Here is a 21,060-nt window from a genome sequence, read left to right on the forward strand (position 1 = left end):
TCTTTTTAGGGGGTTGGACCTTTCATTTATTAAGTATGAGTCCTTTCACTCCTGGAGAGTCCATTTCACCTGTTCCCTTCTTTCCATTTTTTGAAACAGCGGTCGCAAGCTTTTTCTTTGAATCTCTGTTTTTTTCCTCCTTTGTAAAATGTGTTTATTAATGCCTGCCTTGAGGAAAAAAAACAATACCTACCTTGGAAGGTGGCTGTGAGGAATAAGGATAATGTGTGTAAGTTACCTGGCCCAATACCCAGCAGTGCTCACCAAAAAGTTACTACTATTAATATTAATATTAAACTTTTTATGCCTCCTTCATTAAGTTCTTGGGAAGATTAAGTGATGAAGTATGCAAGCACTGGGTACCCTGCACAATCCAGTCAGTGTTGCTTGTTACTATTAGGTGTTAAGGGTACAGGCAAATGTTTTGTTGACAGTCAGTAAGGATTTGAGCATCTAGACGATAAAGTGATGGGAAGGATGAAAAAGCATTAGACGTGGCCATTTTCTCAAACAGCTCACACAGTCGCTGGGGAGACAAGACTCACAAGTGTAACCTAACAGGGACCACTGCTTCCCCATGAGAGCACTGCAGCCTTAGCACAGGAACCTAAACAGAGGACGCCCTGAAGGTGTAAATGTAACCAGGGTCTGCATCCAGATTTTATCACATCCGCTCACCTCATCTTTCTGTCAGCCTTTCTCTGTCACCCTCCAACTTGTTCCTTTTCTGTTTGTTCTCCCTGTGCTAACAAAAGAAAATAAAACAGAAGACATTTAAAAGCCACGGTCACCTGAGTAGTCACATGAAATCATGGTCTCCTCCAGTGCCCTTATGTTTTGTGGAGGAGAGCTCTGTGCTCTTTACAACAGGGTGTGCGTCTTGACAGCTCCATCAGTGCCTGCTGCCTGCACTTCCTTGAGATGAGGGGTCTGGAGCAGGTCTTATGACTATTGTTTGAGCTAAGCGGTACCCAGAGGACTCAGGCAGAAGAGAGAAAAGAAAAGGGAACCACAGGAAGGACCAAGTAATGGGGTGGAAGGAGAGAGGGAAACATGGTGGGTGGACGGTATGAAGCTGGACAGGTTCTGCAACAGCTCCTGCTCTGATCAGCATCTGCAGCACAATTTACTAAATCACAACGAACAGGATTCTGAATCTTGACTGTGAAGCTCCCAAAGAGGGTCAGTCTCTTGTGGCTTGGAGCAGGGACCCAATTAAACAGCACCCTCTTTGCTGCCCAAATTCTGAGTGAATGAAAAGACTGTTAACAGAGTAAGAGATGACAAGTCAGAATGTCACCCTTATTACTCATCAAGGCAGAGCTGGAAGGTCTATAGAGACTGACCCATGGGTCTCCTAACAGTGCATTCCACAATGAGATACACTTCTCACCCAGTTTTAAAGGATGGTAGAAAACTGCAGCTCCTTCTGCCCCAATGCAGAGGACATGCCCCTGAAAAATCTGTGACACAGAAGAGCAGAACAGACCACTCACACCCAAGAGACCGAAGAGGGGCAAGCTCCTCTGTGTGTGCCAGAACTCAGCAATCGGATGAGTGCATGCAATCTCCTGCCCAGAAGTGGGTGAGGGAATGGAGATGGGGCCGGGGTGTTTCCTTATTATAGCTTCCTCTGAATGGAAGGAAACCAAGAGGCAAAAGAATTAAAATGAATAACCAACAAGGACCTACTATATAGCACATGGAACTCTTCTCAATGTTATATGGTAACTTGGATGGGAGGGGAGTTTGAGAGAGAATGGATGCGTGTATATAAATGGCTGAGTCCTTTTGCTATCCACCTCACATGATCATTGCGTTGTTAATCGACTATACCCCGATACAAAATAAAAAGTTAAAAAAAAAAAAACAAGAGGCAAAAGAAGTCAGCCTTCTGCTCTCCTCACAAGCATCTTTGTTCACTGTTGCAGAGCATTACCTTCTATTGCTTGCCTGTTTTGTATCTCACAGAAGCCAAGGACATGTTTCTTTTAGGTGTTAACTGAAGAAGAGAGAGCCCTATCGAGAAAGGCCCTAAGAGACATCTTGGATCAAGTATATCAGCCATTAGCAGTCCGAGAATTACTTATCCTCCAGGGAGGACCGCCCCAGGTATGCATGCCTGGGGACTCTTGTGGGTGAAGCTTTAATGATAGAGTGTAGCATACTGTCTTCTTCCCTGGTAGCTCAGCAGTAAAGAATTTGCCTGCAATGCAGGAGACCCAGGTTTGATCCCTGGGTGGGGAATGTCCCCTGGAGAAGGAAATGGCAATCTACTCCAGTATTTGTGCCTGGGAAATCCCATGGACAGAGGAGCCTGGCTGGCTACAGTCCATGGGGTTGCAAAGAGTTGGACATAACTGAGTGACTAAACAACTGTCTTCTCCTGGAAATTAGTCTAGTAGAATCCTATTTCGTCTTTTAGATTGTTAAATGATATTTGCCAAACTAAATTATACCAACCTCTGGAATAATTTTAAGGGAGTTTTCTTTTAATGAAAAATGGACACTTTCCCCAATAATATTGTGATAATTTTTTAGGGCTTATGACAAAAATATATTTTATTCATTCTCAAACTGAGTATTGTTTTTTTAAACTAAAATTTGGCTGTTTGACCGTATTCTTCTGGCAGAAGTATTTGGACATCTTATTCTTTGAATGGAGTATTTGAAGTCAATGACTTAAAACTAGAGTTATTAATTCTTAGATCTTTTTTTTTGAAAAATGTAATAGTATATATTCTGCTCAGCATAATATAGTTTCTTTTTTCCTTAAAAGTAATTATTTATCCAAAATGATTCAATTTGGTGATGTAGCTGGAATTATCTATTTTCTTTTAGTACCTAAATTTTATTATGAGTTTAGGTTAGTAAACTATGAAGGTCCAAAGGATGGGACTTCCCTGGTGGTCCATGAGTTAAGACTCTGTGCTCTGAATGCAGAGGGTCTGGGTTCGATCCCTGGGCAGGGAACTAGATCCCACGTGCTGCAACTAAGGCCTGGTTCAGCCAAATAAATAAATATGTATTTTTTTTAAAAAAGCATGAAGGGGGGAAAAAAAAAAGCATGAAGGGTCAAAACAGTTAACTGTTGGACGAGCTGAAGCTGACTACAAAGACATCTCCTTGCTGAAGTCATTTTCATCGCATCCCTAGAATATTACTAGAGCCTCATATTGGGACCCTCTTGCTCATGCTCTGCTTCTCTGAGTGAGTCCACAGTTTGCCAGATGAAACAAAATACCTTATAAGGACATGGTGGAAAGCAGAGGCTCAGGAGTTAGGCACACTGGAATTCAACCCCAGTGTGCAATTGTTGGAATTAGTAAGCCTTTCCATCCCTCACTTTCCTTACCCATAAAATGGGGGTGACAACAGTACCTTCCTCATAAAGTCCCTTTTGCGATTGTGGGGGGGTACTTAACACAGTGCACGGCACATCAACCCCCTCAAATTTCTCTAATTATTAAGAATTAGAAACTAGTTGGGGTTAAATGTTTCCTTCACTTAAGTTTTATGCTCACACAGTTAAACACAATGAGTGACCACACTATAATTTGCACTCCAGCCCAAAATAAGGGACAGCAAGTCTGTTTTGTTCATGGTGGTGCCACAGAACTCTCAAAAAGGAGTTCTTGAGGAAATCTAACTCTTCTTAAAGCTGCTGTGTCAAAAGGAATCAGAGTAGCCGTGACCTCAGAGGCCAGGACAGGAGTGCCCGCTCACTGTTGTGGCCTCTCCTCTTAGTGGTGAGTCTCCTTTGGAAGCTGCATTTGATCGTAAGGCCTGTGTTCAGATTTGTACATGGATCTTGTGTCCCCCAAATCTGTATTTTATTCACAAGCATATTTGTATATTTCTGGGTTTGAAATTTCACTTGATACTTTACTTGAAGAAATTTCACTGTGTTTTTACTTCCTTAAAATTAAAAGTGAGGCTGAATAAGATTTTATAAATGTTTACGAAGATTTTTTTTTTTTCTTTATAAAGATTTTTTTTTGCCATGATGGCTTTGCAGGATCTAAGTTCCCCAACCTGGCATTGATCCCAGGCCATGACAGCAAAAGTCGAAGAAATCCTAGTTGAAAGAATCTTAACAACTGGGCCACCAGGGAACTCCCCCCTCCCCTTTTTTTAAAAAAAAAAAATTTGCCCTTTTGAAGTCTGTATGGCGTACTGTTAATTATCAGTGTGACTCAGTATATTTGTATATTTTTAATTTCTATAAATCCTATCTAAAAAAAAAAATCCTATCCACTGTGCTGACATTCATTCACACATTTCCCTTCTTTTTTCAGTCCTGCTCAGAAGGGAAGATGCAAGTTAGGTGCCGGGCCCCAGCTTGGCTCCGGCGTCTGTGTGGGCAGCTCCTCTCTGAAAGGTTGATGAGACCCAGCGGTGTTCAGGCAGTAGTCCGGGGCATTTTGGAAGGAGCAGGTGGTAAGAAATAGACGTTTGTTACTTTAGCATCCACTTTTCTTTATTGGTCTCTAGCCTTTGACTGTAACACCTGATGGAGACTAGACTTTGTGCCTTTGTGGGGCGTGAGGAAGTTAAACTTTAATGAACTCCTTTTCCAAAAAAACTAATTTTCTTGCTATTTTCCCCCAAAATAGTTGTGATACACTGCTCTAGTTGCATAATATTGTCAACTGTTTCAAATAAGTTATAATGTCAGAGGAAAACATTGTACAGACAGTTTAAGTAAACCCTCTGGAAACCATGAAATTCTCTGTGGAAAAGGCCAGAGGTCCTAAGAATACTTCACCTCAGGACTTAAAATACAAAAGTGTTCTCCTCAAGCTGGAGATACCCAAGAGATACAAGCTTTGGAAAGAAATTTTAGATTCGTTTCCAGTTATAGTCTCTTAGTCCTCATTAAGAGAAGAAATGTTAATTATCATACTAAGTATGGTAGTAGTTTTTAATTTATATTTTTTTACTTTTAAACAAAATTACATATGCACATAATTTAAAGAATCAATAGGTCTATAGTGCTTTTAGAGAAAAATAGCAGTCCTTAGCAGCTTTCCACTCCATTTCCCACCCCCAGAAATAACCACTTGGCACATTTTGAGCAGGTTTCTTCTGATATTTACCTCTTTTTTCTAACCATAATCCTTATATTAAAAAATATTTCACTGGAGTGGATGTGCCTGGTAATTTTTGGATGAATAGCGGGCATTTTAATTTAACACTGCCAGATGCTATATTTTGTTGAGTTCCTTTGTTGGGCTTTGTGCTAGGATGTGGTTAATTTTCTTGGTATCAGTTTGAGTCCTTCAATTCTGGCTCTTAAACCTTGTTACTGTGGGTGGATAATAGCCTTTAACCTAAGGTAATTTGGCACCAATACTAAGGCGATACCTTTTTGGGATTTTACTTGATTCTGTATGTATTAAGAGGCTTTTCCATGCTCACTAGTAGGAACACTAACTATTCCAAGCCCTGCATGAACTCTGGGGATTGTTCTCCCTACTCCTTTCTGGTGTTTCTTGCCTTGAGTTTCTCTCTCTCTCTCGCTCTCCCTCTCTCTCAGCACACACATACACACCATACTCTGCAGAAGACTTGAGAGAGGATTCCTCTGCTGATCTCTGGAGTTCCCTCTTTGTGTAGTTTTCTCCTCTCTGCTGTTTTACCCTGAAAGCTCTAGCTGTGTTGACGTCCCTGAATTCTGAACTGTGTTTCTTTAATTCAGCAACATAGCAGGCTTCACTGGATTCTCCTTTACCTGTGGTGTGGCCTCAAAACTCTCTAGGGACTTGCCTTGGCGGTCCAGTGGTTAAGACTCCATGCTCCCAGTGCAGGGGCACTGGTTCAATCCCTGGTCAGGGAACTGAGTTCCTACATGCCTCGTAGTATGTATGGACAAAAAAATTAAAAAAAAAAAAAAAAAAAATCCTCTCTGAAGGTAGTAGGCTAGGGTGTTCATGGGGTTCACCTTGTTTGTTTTCCTTCTCTTAGGGACCAGTGTCTTGGGCTGCTTTTGTCCAGTGTCTGAAAGCCACCGTTTACATATTTTTTCTAAGGGGGTAAGGGAAATCTGATACCTGTTGCTCCCTAACTCTAGTTTAAGGCAGTTTGAATGACATGATGCATATAAAGAGACAGAATAATAGAAATACTAATTGTTTAAAACATGTCAGTAGTAAGCACAAAGAAAAAACTAGTGTTCAGATAATATGAATACTCTTATTACAATGGTTAAGTGCTATTTTTTCCTCTGAACTTGCCAGAGACCAACATCAAAAGGAAAGTACAAAGACGTGGTTTATCTTACAGAAGAAATTAGCGACTTTCAGTAGGGAAGAAAACAGTTTCTCCTCTAATTTAAGGACCTTATGTGGTGAGGTGCTATGAATTTTTGACGTCTGTATCCATTGCTGACAGCCGGGGCGGCTGGAGGGAGTGATGCTGAGGCCACAGCTGCCGACTGGAAGAAGTGTGACTTGATTGCAAAGATTTTAGCCTCTTGTCCCCAGCAGTCTCTTTCACCAGAGGATTATTATAGAGATATCTGCCCCCAGGTAAATCATGTTTCTTTTGTCTGTCTGAGGATTATCTGCTTATTTATAGAAAGAGGACTTTTAATGTTCACCTAATATTACATTAGGGGCTTTCCTAGTGGCTCAGTGGTAAAGAATATGCCTGCAGTGCTGGAGATGCGGGTTTGATCCCTGGGTGGGGAAGATCTTCTTGGAGAAGGAAATGGCAACCCACTCTAGTATTCCTGCCTGGAAAATCCTGTCTGTCCATGGTGTTGCAAAGAGTTGGATATGACTTAGTGACTAAACAACAACAATATTGAGTTAATATAATGTTTATTATTCAGTGAAGGACTTTCTTAATAACGTTAAAAACCTGTGGGAGAGACTGATCTGTTAGGCTTCCCTGATGGCTCAGTTGGTAAAGAATTCACCTGCACTGCAAGAGACCTCGGTTCAATTCCTGGTTCGGGAAGATCCCCTGGAGAAGGGATAGGCTACCCACTCCAGTAATCTTGGGCTTCCCTTGTGGCTCAGCTGGTAAAGAATCTGCCTGCAGTGCGGGAGACCTGGGTTTGATCCTTGGGTCAGGAAGATCCCCTGGAGAAGGGAAAGGCTACCCACTCCAGTATCCTGGCCTAGAGAATTCCATGGACTGTATCATTGGGGTTGCAAACAGTGAGACATGACTGAGTGACTTTCACTTCCATCATTAGTAACTGACTAGCTTGCCCTCAAAACTGGAATATGAAACTATAGTTTTGTTGTATTTATTATCTTTTCTGTGTTTTTTTATTCCCAAAGGTTTTTTTATATTTTTTAATTTTTTTCCCATTTATTTTTATTAGTTGGAGGCTAATTACTTTATAATATTATAGTGGTTTTTGTCATACATTGACATGAATCAGCCATGGATTTACATGTGTTCCCCATCCCATCTTCTCTGTGTTTTTAATTATTTTTTTAAAATATGTAGTAAATAAAAAAGGTAAATTAACATGGTATACAATTTTAAAAAGCACAAAAGAGTAAGTGGAAAAATAAGTCTCTCTCCTGTCTCTGTACCAATTTCTTATTTATTTTGCAGAGACAATCTGTGAATCATGTGTATACAATTATATGTGTATGTATTTGTTTTTATATTCTAATTTTTACCCAAATGATAATATGCTGCACACACTGTTTTTCAGTTTTGCTTTTTTCACTTAACAATGTACCTTGGAGATCATTTCATATTAAGCTGTCTCATTCTTTTTCTTGGGGGCATAGTATTTCATCATATTATGTACCATAATTTATTTAACCAGCTTCCTGTTAATGGACATTTAAATTGTTTCCATTGTTTTGCTGTTACAGTGCTCCAGTTAATAGGGAAAATTTTTAGAATCAAAATGATTTGCTTAAAGAGTATATGTATTTAAATTTTTGATTGATATTATATATGTATTCATTTTCCTACACCTTTGCCTACACAGTGTGTTACAAAACTTTTCTTTGTTAATCTGATAGATGAAAATGTGTCACCACTCCACATGCTTTTAGATGTAAGATATGCCTTTTGGAGTACAGTGTAAAGAAAGTCATTCAGCTGTTATGCTGGTCTTCAGGTTCTCATGGGGAAGCATGCATGGGAACAAATATCATGAAGTAAAATCTTACACTGGAAGATATTAAGTAGAAATTATCTTACAGGATAAAGCTATTTACAATGATGACTAAACATTTTCTAAAACTAGTAGCTATAATTTTGGCACTTAAGGAAATGAGATAATCAAGTCATAGGTTTTAGTCTTGCTGAGCCTGTTTTTGGCAGCATCACAGGTCACATACAGTTTTGAGACAGCGGATTCTCCTGTCTACAGAACACTTGAGTCACTTTTAAGCCAGGAACAGAATGTACTTTTCTGTTGGGTGCTTAGACTCAAACATGAGAGATCAGTGGTTTGTTTGTTTGGTTTTTGATTTTTAATGTTTATTTTTTGAGAATAAAGTAGACCCTTGGTCAGATCTGACAGGCTCTTCAGATTCTGAATATATTTATATGCCTTGACCCCATAATTGCTATTTATCATAGCAAAATTTGGGGGAAAAGCTGAATATCTGGAAATAATATTTTTAACAATATGAGAAGGTTTCAGCAATACACAAAATTGAATATTAAGTATGGTCTCAATTGAAAAGAGGAAAGAATTATACAGGGAACATATTGGAAAAAATACGCCAAAAGTGTTTATAGTAATTTGGAATTTAATTTTTTTTCTTAAAAATTATTCTCCGAATTTTCTACAAATAACACATATTTTATAAATCTGATAAAATTGTTTAATAAAACGTAGCTCCTTCAGTTCTCATACCCTTTGGTGCTGGGTTGTTAAATTAAAAAAAAAAACAGTTCTGTTGGATCAGTGTTACTGCAGTGAGTTTATTTTTTGGTGTAAAGAAATTAATGTGAAATGTGTTCTGTTCTTAGTTGTTGTAATGCTTCTTACAAAGAGCCTGGTATTTACCTTATGGAATTTTTCTTTTAGATTTTGGATTTATTTCACTTTCAAGATAAATTGGCGGCACGACAGTTTCAGAGAGTTGCCACCACAACCTTTGTAACTATGTCAAGAGAACAGCCACAACTGGCAGCCAAGTACTTAGTTCAGCCTGTGTTAGCTCCTCTTCATCGATGTTTAAATACAGCAGGTAAACAAGGAAGTTTGGTAGTCTGGGGACCCTCTAAAGGACCTTCTTCTGTGTTTTGGATTTAAATGACTTAAGTCTGTGTAGTTCAGTGCCTTTAGTTTTTTTTCTCAACTTTTTATTTTGAAAAATCCACTTCATGGAAGTTCTAAGAAGGATACATCGTCTCATCCCTTATACTTCACATAATTAACATTTTGGCATGTTCACTTTCTCTTTCTCTCTTCCTACATACATACATATTTTTTTTCCTGAACCATTTGAGAGTTAGTTCCAGACATCCTCTAATATGTAGACTTTATTCAGATCTCTTATTTGTCTGAAGAATTTCTTTTATATCTGTTTTTTTTTTTAATTATATTGCATTTACTTATTACATTAATTCTTTAATGTAGAATAGATCCCTAATGGTCTTTCACTCTGACGCTTTTGAAGCCCAAGTTATAGACTCTTTTTCAGTTTGTATTTGTCTAATTGTTTCCTTGTGATTAGATCTAGGTTAAACATTTTGGCAGGAATACTGTATCTGATTTTATTTTTCAGTCCATCAGGTTATGGACACATGTCATCAGTTTATTCCATTAGTGAAGTTAAATGTGATTATTTGATTAAGGTGGTAGCAACCAGATTTATCAACTGTAAAAATACCTTCCTCCCTTTTTAATTAATAATATTCTATGGGATGGTCGACATATGAGACAGTGTGAATATCCTGTTTCCGAACAGTCCTTCATACTGTGGTTTGGTATCCCCTCATAATTTTTGCCAATGAAATGATGACGTTCTTTTTTTTTTTTTAATTGTTTCTATTTTGTTAGTTGATATTCTTCTGTAAGGAAGAGCTTTTTTTCCTCCTTGCCTCATCTCTTTTAAAAAAATTTATTTAAATACCCATACAGATTCAGATTCTTCTTTAATTCAGTAGATGACTGAATATTCCTATATTCATTTTGATGCTCACATTTTCCCAGATTTGGCCAGAGAGTTTAAGTGTGTGTCTGTTTTTTATTTTTAATTGGAAGATAATTACTTTACAGTGTTGTGTTGGTTTCTACCCTACAACAACAGGAATCAGTCATAACTGTATATATACATCCCCTCCCTCTTGAGCCTCTCCCTCCCTTGTGTTTTAATGTCTTTTAACCACTTCCCTCTGTATATTTTCATGCTTTATTGAGGTTAGTACTAGGATACAGAGTATCATTTCAGCATTTTTAGTGAGTTTTTTAAAAAAAACAAAACCTTTCCGTAATAGTATTTTCTGAGTTTCAAAATAAAGAGAAAAATTGATGTGTGGTTAAGCCCAGTTTAGTTCTGTGTAGACTTTGTATAGAAGTCATTTATAGTATAAATGTTTCTGAATGTGTGTAGAGGGGTTTAAGTTCAGTTCAGTCGCTCAGTCGTCTCCGACTCTTTGTGCAGCACGCCAGGCATCCCTGTCCATCACCAACTCCTGGAGTTTACTCAAACTCATGTCCATTGAGTCAGTGATGCCATACAATCATCTCATCCTCTGTTGTCCCCTTCTCCTCCCATCGTCAATCTTTCCCAGCATCAGGGTCTTTTCCAATGAGTCAGCTCTTTGCATCAGGTGGCCGAAGTACTGGAGTTACAGCTTCAGAATCAGTCCTCCCAGTGAATATTCAGTGGATGAGAATAAAGAAAGCCTGATTCTTGTGCTAGTAAAGCTTCACCAAATTGAGCTTTGGTGAAGTGAAACTTGTGATTATTCAAACATGATAAACATGATATTTGAATAAATAATTAAAATTCCTTTATGTATTTAATAGAAATCTAGTCTGGGATTAGTGTATTCCTCAAAAAATGACTCAAGAAATGAGGTATTATTTCTATTGGCACTCGTCATCAAGGCCTAGGACTTCATTTATATCTAATTTCATGTGAGACCATACCTCATTCCTAGTCTGTTTATCTTCTTGCCTGTGACTGACCAGATATTTCCTTTAGTCTGGAGCAGTTGTTCTCAGTGTGTGGTCCCAGGACCAGAAGCATCAGCATCACCTGGGAATTTATTAGAAATACAACTTTTTGGGCTCTGCCTCAGACCTACAGAGTTAGAAACTCTGATGTTGGGCCCAGGACTGTTTTCACTGGCCCACTAGGTAATTCAAGTGTGTGTTCCAGTTTGAGCCCTGGTCTAGAGCACTAGGGCTTCCCAGGTAGCGCAGTGAGAAAGAATCTGCCTGGAGTGCAGGAGACCTGGGTTCAATCCCTGGGTTGGAAAGATCCCCTGGGGAAGGGAATGGCAACCCACTCCAGTATTCTTTGCCTGGAAAATTCCATGGACAGAGGAGCCTGGCAGGCTATAGTCCATGGGGTCGCAAGAGTCAGACATGGCTGAGTGGCTGACACTACTGCTAGAGCAGTATGCTTGGGAGGCCTCGATTCAGTCCAGTTGTGGGTCAGTTATTTTTGTCCTGTTTCTTCATTCATTCAAAGAATATTTATTGAGCATCTCTTTACCAGGCATTCTCATGCATTAGGTTACATCTGTTATGCCAGCTACATGTTTTGCATATAACATCTGTTAATAACAAAAAGGACTGAGTTAGAATATGACTGATCTTATACGTAAACCCCATCATTGCCACTGGAAAAACAATCTAACGTACACGCTTTCTTATTTGTTTTTCATATTATAGCACATTTTTTAGGGGTATGTAGCAAATATGATGAATTACCATATTTTATCAATTCCAAGATGCACTTTTTTTTCACATTAAAAAAACTTTATTTTGGTAATCTCTTTCACATTGTAGCAACTCTAATATCTAGCTGCGTCTCACTATCATTGTTGGCCAGGTAGCAACTGTGATATTGTCTATGCCTGCAAGTGAGTGTTAAAACTTGTAGAATGGATGTCAGTGACTTTGAAGAAAACTATGGTGACAGTAGTAAAGCCAAGGGCTCTTGAGGATATCACACCACTGCGCTCTGTGGCTCAGAAATCAGTATATTATGGCACAACACAGATACCAGAAATGTTTCAGAAGAGTTGGACACTAATTAATGGGAAGTTTTAATTCTTTATCCTGTTTATTCCAATTATTTAGCTTTTATCAGGAATGATAGGGACTTGCCCTGGCAGTCCAGTGGCTAGGGCTCCATGCCTCCATTGTAGGGGGCACAGGTTCAATCCCTGGTCAGGGGACTAAGATCCTGTATGCCATGCAGAATAGCAAAAAAAAAAAAAAAAAAAAAAAATGTAACAAAACTGTGTAAAATAAACCTAAGTTCTCTTAATGATTTTTTAAAGTTCAGCTTTTAAATTTTAAATTTTTATATTTTTAAAATTCAAATTAAAAAATTTTTTTAATTTAAATTTAAAAAATTTTTAATTTTATAGGGAAATTTTCAAATACATGCACAGAGAATAGTATAATGAACATCTGTGTACCAGTAACCCAGATACAACTATTGATTCTGCCATTTTCATTTAATTTAATTTGCAACTTCCCACTCATTAATTTAAAATTAGAATTCTAAGTGATAATGTTTCATAAGTTACTTGGAAGTGCTTTTTTTTCCCTTTCTTATTGATACATAAAATAACAACGCATGTTTGTAATCAGTGAAACATTCTTGTGAAATATTGTATTTGAATGGTGCTGTATTGTAACCATGTTGATTTTCTAATTTTAGCTGTTACTTCCCAGACTTTCTAGTAAAGTATTTTTCCTTAGGCCCATTGAGATGCTAAGCATAAGTAATTTTGTTTTTTGTCCTTTAGAGATTCCAGAGAGTGATGTGGTGCCAGGGACCATTTTGGTGACAGAAGAACAACTTAGTAGATGTATTGAGGATATATATAAGGTTGGTAATTTAAGTCACTAATATTTTTAGTTAATATTTGTACTTAGTCTTTTAAAATAATTTTGTCTTTTAAACTGATAGTTCAAGATTGGAATTACTAATCTTAAATTCTAAACCACCAAAATCTTTTTACTTTAAAAATTGGAAAGTATAAGCTGTTAATTTTATCATTTACTTTGAATCTTAAGCAGTTCAGATTCTCTTAAGTGCATATGTCACTGATGAAAGCGTAGCCTTAGAAGAAATTGATAAAAGCATTTGCAATACTGTAGGCTTCCTAAACATGTATGATAATATTGAATCTACTTTATAGTTTTTGATCAAATCATCATCATGAAGAAGTAAGTTTGAGTAAATGAGTTATGGAAATGACTTCCTAAATATACAGTAAAAGTGAAAAAATATTTATACAAATTATATGTTCTCTATGATTATAATCTTAAATATATATGAAATACATCTTTTGGACAAAAATGAAATCCATTACTGTTAGGCCCAGATGTCATTGGGGTAAATACTCTTCTTTAAAGTTTATTTCAATACATTTATACTGATATCATACTGTTGAAAACATTTACAAGAGTAAATAGCTTTCAGAATTATATTTCATGTTAAAAGGTACAGCTGCATTGGGAATATCATTTGGCAGTTCCCACTCTAGTACTCTTGCCTGGAAAACTCCATGGATGGAGGAGACTGGTGGGCTACAGTCCATGGGGTCGCAAAGAGTCGGACATGACTGGGCAATTTCACTTCTCTAAAAAGTTAAACATGGAGTTATTATCAGTTCAGTTCAGTTCAGTCACTCAGTTGTGTGCGACTCTTTGTGACCCTGTGAATCGCAGCATGCCAGGCCTCCCTGTCCCATCACTAACTCCCGGAGTTTACTCAAACTCATGTCCATTGAGTTGGTGATGCCATCCAGCCATCTCATCCTCTGTCGTCCCCTTTTCCTCCTGCCTCCAATCCCTCCCAGCATCAGGGTCTTTTCCAGTGAATCAACTCTTTGCATGAGGTGGCCAAAGTATTGGAGTTTCAGCTTCAGCATCAGTCCTTCCAATGAACACCCAGGACTGATCTCCTTTAGGATGGACTGGTTGGATCTCCTTGCAGTCCAAGGGACTCTCAAGAGTCTTCTCCAACACCACAGTTCAAGAGCATCAATTTTTTGGCGCTCAGCTTTCTTCACAGTCCAACTCTCACATCCATACATGACCACTGGAAAAACCATAGCCTTGACCAGACGGACCTTTGTTGGCAAAGTAATGTCTCTGCTTTTTAATATGCTGTCTAGGCTGGTCATAACTTTCCTTCCAAGGAGTTAAGCGTCTTTTAATTTCATGGCTGCAATCACCATCTGCAGTGATTTTGGAGCCCAAAAAAATAAAGTCAACCACTGTTTCCACTGTTTGCCCATCTATTTCCCATGAAGTGATGGGACCAGACGCCATGATCTTAGTTTTCTGAATGTTGAGCTTTAAGTTATCATAGGACTGAACAGTTCCACTCATAGTTATGTACCCAAGTGAAGTGAAAATATGTTCATATGAAATCTGTACACACATGTTTATAGCATCATTATTCATACTAGCTCAACTGTTAAAGAATCTGCCTGCAACGCAAGAGACCTGGGTTCGATCCCTGGGTTGGGAAGGTCCCCTGGAGAAGGGAAAGGCTACCACTCCTATTGTGGCCTGGTCGCAAAGAGTTGGACACAACTGAGCGACTTTCTTCTTCTATTCATAAGAGCCAAAATGTGAAAATAACAGATGTCTATCAGCTGGTGAATGGATTAACAAGTGTGGTATATTCATATAATAGAATATTTTTCATCCATAAAATGGAATGAAGTATGGATATACATGTTTCAGCATGAATGAGCACTTGAAAATTGTGATTTTTTAATTTTTAAAGAAACTAGATACAAAAGAGTATTCATCATGTGATTCCACTTAAATGAAATGTTCACACTAGGCAAATTCACAGATACAGAAAGGAGGTTAGTAGCTGCCAGAGGCTGGGTCTGGGGAATTGGGAGTGGTTGATAATGGAAATGGGGTTTCTTTCTGAGGTAAAGAAAATGTTCTGGAGTTAAATAGTGGTGATGGTTGTACAATTTTGTGAAAATACTAAAGATCACTGAATTGTACATTTTAAGAGAGTGAATTTTATGGCCTATGAATTTAATTTCAATAATTAAAAAAAATTTATTCCAAATTTACTTCTTTTCTATGGCAGTAAATTAAATATTTTAGAGTAAATTTTAAAAATTTTACTTTGTAGTGAAATGGTTCAAACAAACCAAAAAAGTATGAAGAATCAAACCTTTATTACATATTACCAATTCAGTTGAAATCTTCTGTCAGCCCATTCCTGATCACATTTCCCTTGCTCCTCACCCTATGAGATCACTATCCTGAATTTGTATTTATTTTTCCTTAGGGTGTTTTTAGTATTGTGCATGATTTTAAATTTTATTTAAGTGGCATTGTAATATATATATGTAAATTAAATCCATTCATTTCTACTACCAGATATTAGTCCACTTTATAATCATATCATCTGTTTATTCTTCTCTTGATGGATGGACATTTGAGTTGTTTCCAGGGAGTTTTGTCTATCTGTTGAGTGCATTGTGGTTTTAATTAGTAGCTAGTTCTCTTATTACTAGTGAGGTTAAACATTTTTTTTGTCTTTTGGTTCATTCGTATTATCTCTTCTTTAACTTGCCTGTTCATATATTTTACCCATTTTAACAACTGAGTTCAGTTCAGTCGCTCAGTCGTGTTTGACTCTTTGCAGCCACATGAACCGCAGCATGCCAGGCCTCCCTGTTTATCACCAACTGCTGGAGTCTACCCAAATCCATGTCCATTGAGTCGGTGATGCCATCCAACCATCTCATCCTCTGTCCTCCCCTTCTCCTCCTGCCCTCCTCCTCCATGTCCATTGAGACGGTGATGTCATCCAACCATCTCATCCTCTGTTGTCCCCTTCTCCTCCTGCCCTCAATCTTTCCCAGCATCAGGGTCTTTTCAAATGAGTCAGCTCTTCGTATCAGGTGGCCAAAGTATTGGAGTTTCAGCTTCAGCGTCAGTCCTTCCAATGAACACCCAGGACTGATCTCCTTTAGGATGGACCGGTTGGATCTCCTTACAGTCCAAGGGACTCTCAAGAGTCTTCTCCAACACCACAGTTCAAAAGCATCAATTCTTCGGCACTCAGCTTTCTTTATAGTCCAACGCTCACATCCATACATGACTACTGGAAAAACCATAGCCTGAGTAGATGGACCTTTGTTGACAAAGTAATGTCTCTGCTTTTTAATATGCTATCTAGGTTGGTCAGAACTTTCCTTCCAAGAAGTAAGCGTCTTTTAATTTCATGGCTGCAGTCACCATCTGCAGTGATTTTGGAGCTCCAAAAAATAAAGTCAGCCACTGTTTCCCCTGTCTCCCCATCTATCTGCCATGAAGTGATGGGACCAGATGCCATGATCTTAGTTTTCTGAATGTTGAGCTTTAAGCCAACTTTTGACTCTCTTCTTTCACTGTCATCAAGAGACTCTTTGGTTCTTCTTCACTTTCTGCCATAAGGGTGGTGTAATCTGCATATCTGAGGTTATTGATATTTCTCTCGGCAATTTTTTTTTTCTTCTCTCGGCAATCTTGATTCCAGCTTGTGCTTCCTCCAGCCCAGCGTTTCTCTTGATGTACTCTGCATATAAATTAAATAAGCAGGGTGACAATATACAGCCTTGACGTACTCCTTTTCCTATAATTGAGTTATTTGTCTCTTTAAAACATTTTTATAATAAACTTTTTTAATAAAACAGCCTTATTGAAATATACTTTACAGATAAAAAAATAATGTTTTAAGTATAGGATTCAGTTATTTTTCAGTAATTTTACAGAGTTGTGAGTCTCTCATCCCAGTGCAGTTTTAACATTTCTATCACCCCAGGAAGATCCTTTGTGCCTACGTATAGTCACTTTTTGTTCCCACCTCTAATCCCCAACAACCGTTAATCTGCTCTATATCTCTGTGGATTTGCCTTTTGTGAATATTTTATATGAGGGAATCATGCAACATGTGTTCTTTTGTGACTGGCTGCTTTTTCTCTCTTAGCATCGTGTTTCTGTGGTCCATCCAGGTTGTTGCATGAGTTAGCATTTTGGCCCTTTTTTTTTTTTTTGGCCCTTTTTATTGTAAGTAAAATATTTAATCTTATGAGTATTTAACATACTCTATTTGTCATCAGTTGATGGTCTTTTGCATTAGAGTAAATCTTTTTTTTAGACAACTTTATGAGATATATTTTATGTAATATACATTTACCCATTTACAGTATGCAAATCAATGGCCTTTTAGAATATTCACAGATATGTGCTGCTGTCATCACAGTCAACTTTAGGACATTTGTTACCTCATAAGAAATCCACACCATTCCCCAGGCAGCCACTAATCTACTTTGTGTCTATAGGGATTAACCTGTTTTGTACACTGCATATGAATGGAATCATACGGTATGTAGTCTTTTGTGATTACCTTCTTGCTTCCCTGATAGCCTAGTTGGTAAAGAATCTGCCTGCAATTCAGGAGACTCTGGTTTGATTCCTGGGTTGGGAAGATCTGCTGGAGAAGGGAAAGGCTGCCCGCTCCAGTATGCTGGCCTGGAGAATTTCATGGACTGTATAGTCCATAGGGCCACAAAGAGTTGGACACAACTCAGTGACTTTCACTTTCACTTAAAATGATGCTTTAAAGGTTCATCTCTATTATAGCATGAAGCAGCACTTCATTGCTTTTCGTTGCTGAATAGTATTCTGTTGTAGATTATACCTTATTTTGTTTATCCATTCACCATTTGGCGGACATTTGGGTTGTTTCTACATTTTGACTATTATGAATAATGCTGCTCTGGACATTCATGTATAAGTGATTGTGTGTCCATACGTTTTCATTTCTCATCCCTGGAAGTGGAATTGCTGTATCGTATGGTAATCCTGTGTTTTAATCATTTGTGGTACTGTCAGATCATTTTCCATTTTACATTGCTCCCAGCAGTGTATAAGGTTATAAAATTGATCTTAGGTCATGTTCTTTCAGATAAAAAGGCAGATGTGGACCTCCCTGGTGGTCCAGTGGTTAGGACTCTGTATTTCCAATGTAGGGGGCTCAGGTTAAATCCCTGGTCAGGGAGCTATGGTCCCAAATGCCACATGGCATGGCCAAAAGAAAACCCAAAAGGAAGGCAGATGCTTTTGGTTTGGTTTACACTTTATGATGCTAATAAATTGGTAGATATAAATGCATGCTGCTTAAAAATTCAAAACTCATTCTCTGTAACAGTCACTTTTTACTAAAATTTGATGTTTACTACCCTTTTATTAAATTTTGCTGTTGAAAAAAATAGAGTATAACTTTCATAGCATTGACCTGCACACAAGTACAGAATTGAATTGTTCATGGATAAAACAAGACATGATGATTTAGTGGCTATAATACTGTTTGTTTTCATTTAATGCCTCATTAGAGACTTATGAAAAGGAAGTTCTTATGTCCTGTTATACTTGTTAGTGGGCAAGTACTTTTCAGATAACATGAAGACAAGAAATTATACAGAGCAGTCTAGAAAGCAAATGTTCTAAATTACAGAATAAGGCCCAAATAACTTTTAGAAAGATTATCTTCAGTCATATTCCAGCTAAGAAATACTATGATGAAAAATAGTAAAATAGCCTGGTGTGGAATGTTAGAAAGACTTGAAAGTGCTGGTAGGGATAGGACTAATTTTGACTAAACTTTGGTACAAACTCCTCGTAGTGTTCAGTGGAAGTCAATAAATTGCTTTTAGACGAAAAAGAAAGCAAGACAACTTCTTTCTGGCAAGTGAAATAGCCTCTAAAAATCAAAGAGATGGAGAAATAGCGAGTCCTGTCCATTTCTCCTATTCTTGCCCCCCATGAGGGGGAAAAATCCCCTCATAGCTCAGTGAACAGTTGAGTGAAGTAAAAACTTCCTGAAGAGACAGGCAAAACATTAGTTTGTTGTAGACACTTGATTATGCACAAGGACTGGGACCGTCTTGAAAGCAGGAAGGGGTACAAAAGGGTAATTATTCCCTCTACAAGGTTTTGGCAGCTCAGCTGCGAAGGGAAAACAGAGGAAATGTGTATGTTGGAGGAAAATGGTAAACATGGTGTAAAATTGAGCAACAAAGAGTGTGTTGTCTTTATTAACTTTCTGCTAATACTAAATTATAGAGTACAGCTCAAAGGCAGGAAATAAGGAAAACATCTGGGGTGGTTGAATTGATCCAGCAACTCACTCGGAAACAAGAGAGGGTACAAGAGGGTGTTTTAATTTTAGAGAGGCATTTGGGAATGTTTCCAGCTCTGGTGTTCGCTCTCTTTCTTTTCTTGCCTTTTTAACAGACTGATTGCGATGGCGCTCACATACCACACAGTTTACCCATTTACATGCTCGGTTCAGTTTTTTTGGTATATTCACAGTGCTGTGCAGCCATCACCGCAATCTAAGTTTAGAATATTTTTATGCCCCTAAATAAGTCTATATCTTGTAGCTGCTACCTCCCTTTCTCCTTGCTTTGCCCCAACCCTAGGCGACCACTAATCTACTTTCTATTTCTATAGATTTGCCTATTCTGGATATTTTATGTAAATGAAATTATATAATATATGGTCTTTTGTAGTTGACTCTTCAGTGTTTGATGGTTTTTTAAGAAATATTTATTTGACCTTGATTTATGTTTCCCTCACGGCTAATGAGGCGTACTTCCCTGGTGGCTCAGTGGTAAAGAATCTGCCTGCAGTGTAGGAGACACAGGTTCAATCCCCAGGTCGGAAAGATCCCCGGGAGAAGGAAATGGCTACCCATTCCAGTATTCTTGCCTGGGAGATCCTGTGGACAGAGGAGCCTGGGAGGTTATAGTCCATGGGGTCGCAAAAAGAGTCAGACCCAACTTAGCAACTAAATAACAACATCACGGCTAATGATGTTGAACAGCGTGTCATGTGCTTACTGGCCATTTGCACGTCTTCCTTGGAGAAATTTCTATTAAGAGCCTTTGCCTATTTTTATATTGGGTTATTATCTTTTTGTTATTGGTGGATTGTGGAGTGGGACTCACTCTCACCAGCAGCTTTCTCTGAAGAAATCCTCCTCATCAGTCACTTCTTGGTCTCCACACCTTTGATCTTTCCTTCCCTCTTTCCAAATGAGGAGTTTTTATAATCTTGATCGCATCATAGTCTGGTGTCTTACTTTGGAGTTTTAAGTCCATTTTATCTTGTTGCTTTACTTGACATTTCCAATTTAGCATCCCATGTCACCTGTGTTATGACAGATGTCCAACTGGCTGCCCTGTTAGTCTTACTCAAAGTCCCTTAGTCCTCAGAGCCAGTTTCATTTCTGCTTTATACACAGTCCTGATCAGACTGGTTATCTTTTAAAGACCACAGCAGAATTAGAAGTAACAGAAGTTAAACTGACTAAGGCACAGTGACAAAAGCACTGTGACAAGAAAGGAGACACAAAAATATACCCCCAAAGGGTATAAAATTAGTTGAAAAACAAAGTATTTTGTGTTCAGTGTACTTTAAGAAGGCAAGGGTTACACACAATTCATCTTAGATACAATTCCTTCCAAAATTGTTAGAATATAAGACATCCTGGAATGTGAAGTCAAGTGGGCCTTAGGAAGCATCACTATAAACAAAGCTAGTGGAGGTGATGGAATTCCAGTTGAGCTATTTCAAATCCTGAAAGATGACGCTGTGAAAGTGCTGCACTCAATATGCCAGCAAATTTGGAAAACTCAACAGTGGCCACAGGACTGGAAAAAGTCAGTTTTCATTCCAATCCCAAAGAAAGGCAATGCTAAAGAATACTAAGACTACCGCACAATTGCACTCATCTCACACGCTAGTAAAGTAATGCTTAAAATTCTCCAAGCCAGGCTTCAGCAATACATGAACCGTGAATGTCCAGATGTTCAAGCTGGTTTTAGAAAAGGCAGAGGAACCAG

The 21,060-nt window shown here is 38.2% G+C and overlaps 1 protein-coding gene and 1 non-coding gene across 2 annotated transcripts in view; both read left to right on the top strand.

The window, feature by feature from the left end:
- The window catches only part of TANGO6 (transport and golgi organization 6 homolog), a 177,672-nt gene that overhangs the window by 14,170 nt on the left and 142,442 nt on the right, over positions 1-21,060 (top strand). Inside the window, exons 3-7 of the mRNA XM_061138812.1 lie at positions 1,996-2,112; positions 4,299-4,440; positions 6,394-6,530; positions 9,017-9,179; positions 12,928-13,010. Of these exons, the coding sequence (XP_060994795.1) occupies positions 1,996-2,112; positions 4,299-4,440; positions 6,394-6,530; positions 9,017-9,179; positions 12,928-13,010 (642 nt within the window). The remainder of the gene's footprint in view (positions 1-1,995; positions 2,113-4,298; positions 4,441-6,393; positions 6,531-9,016; positions 9,180-12,927; positions 13,011-21,060) is intronic.
- Positions 18,141-18,213, top strand: TRNAG-UCC (transfer RNA glycine (anticodon UCC)). Its single transcript has one exon. It is a non-coding gene; the product is annotated as a tRNA-Gly (tRNA).

Source organism: Dama dama, chromosome 4, assembly GCF_033118175.1.
Source record: "Dama dama isolate Ldn47 chromosome 4, ASM3311817v1, whole genome shotgun sequence".
Lineage (NCBI taxonomy): Eukaryota > Metazoa > Chordata > Mammalia > Artiodactyla > Cervidae > Dama > Dama dama.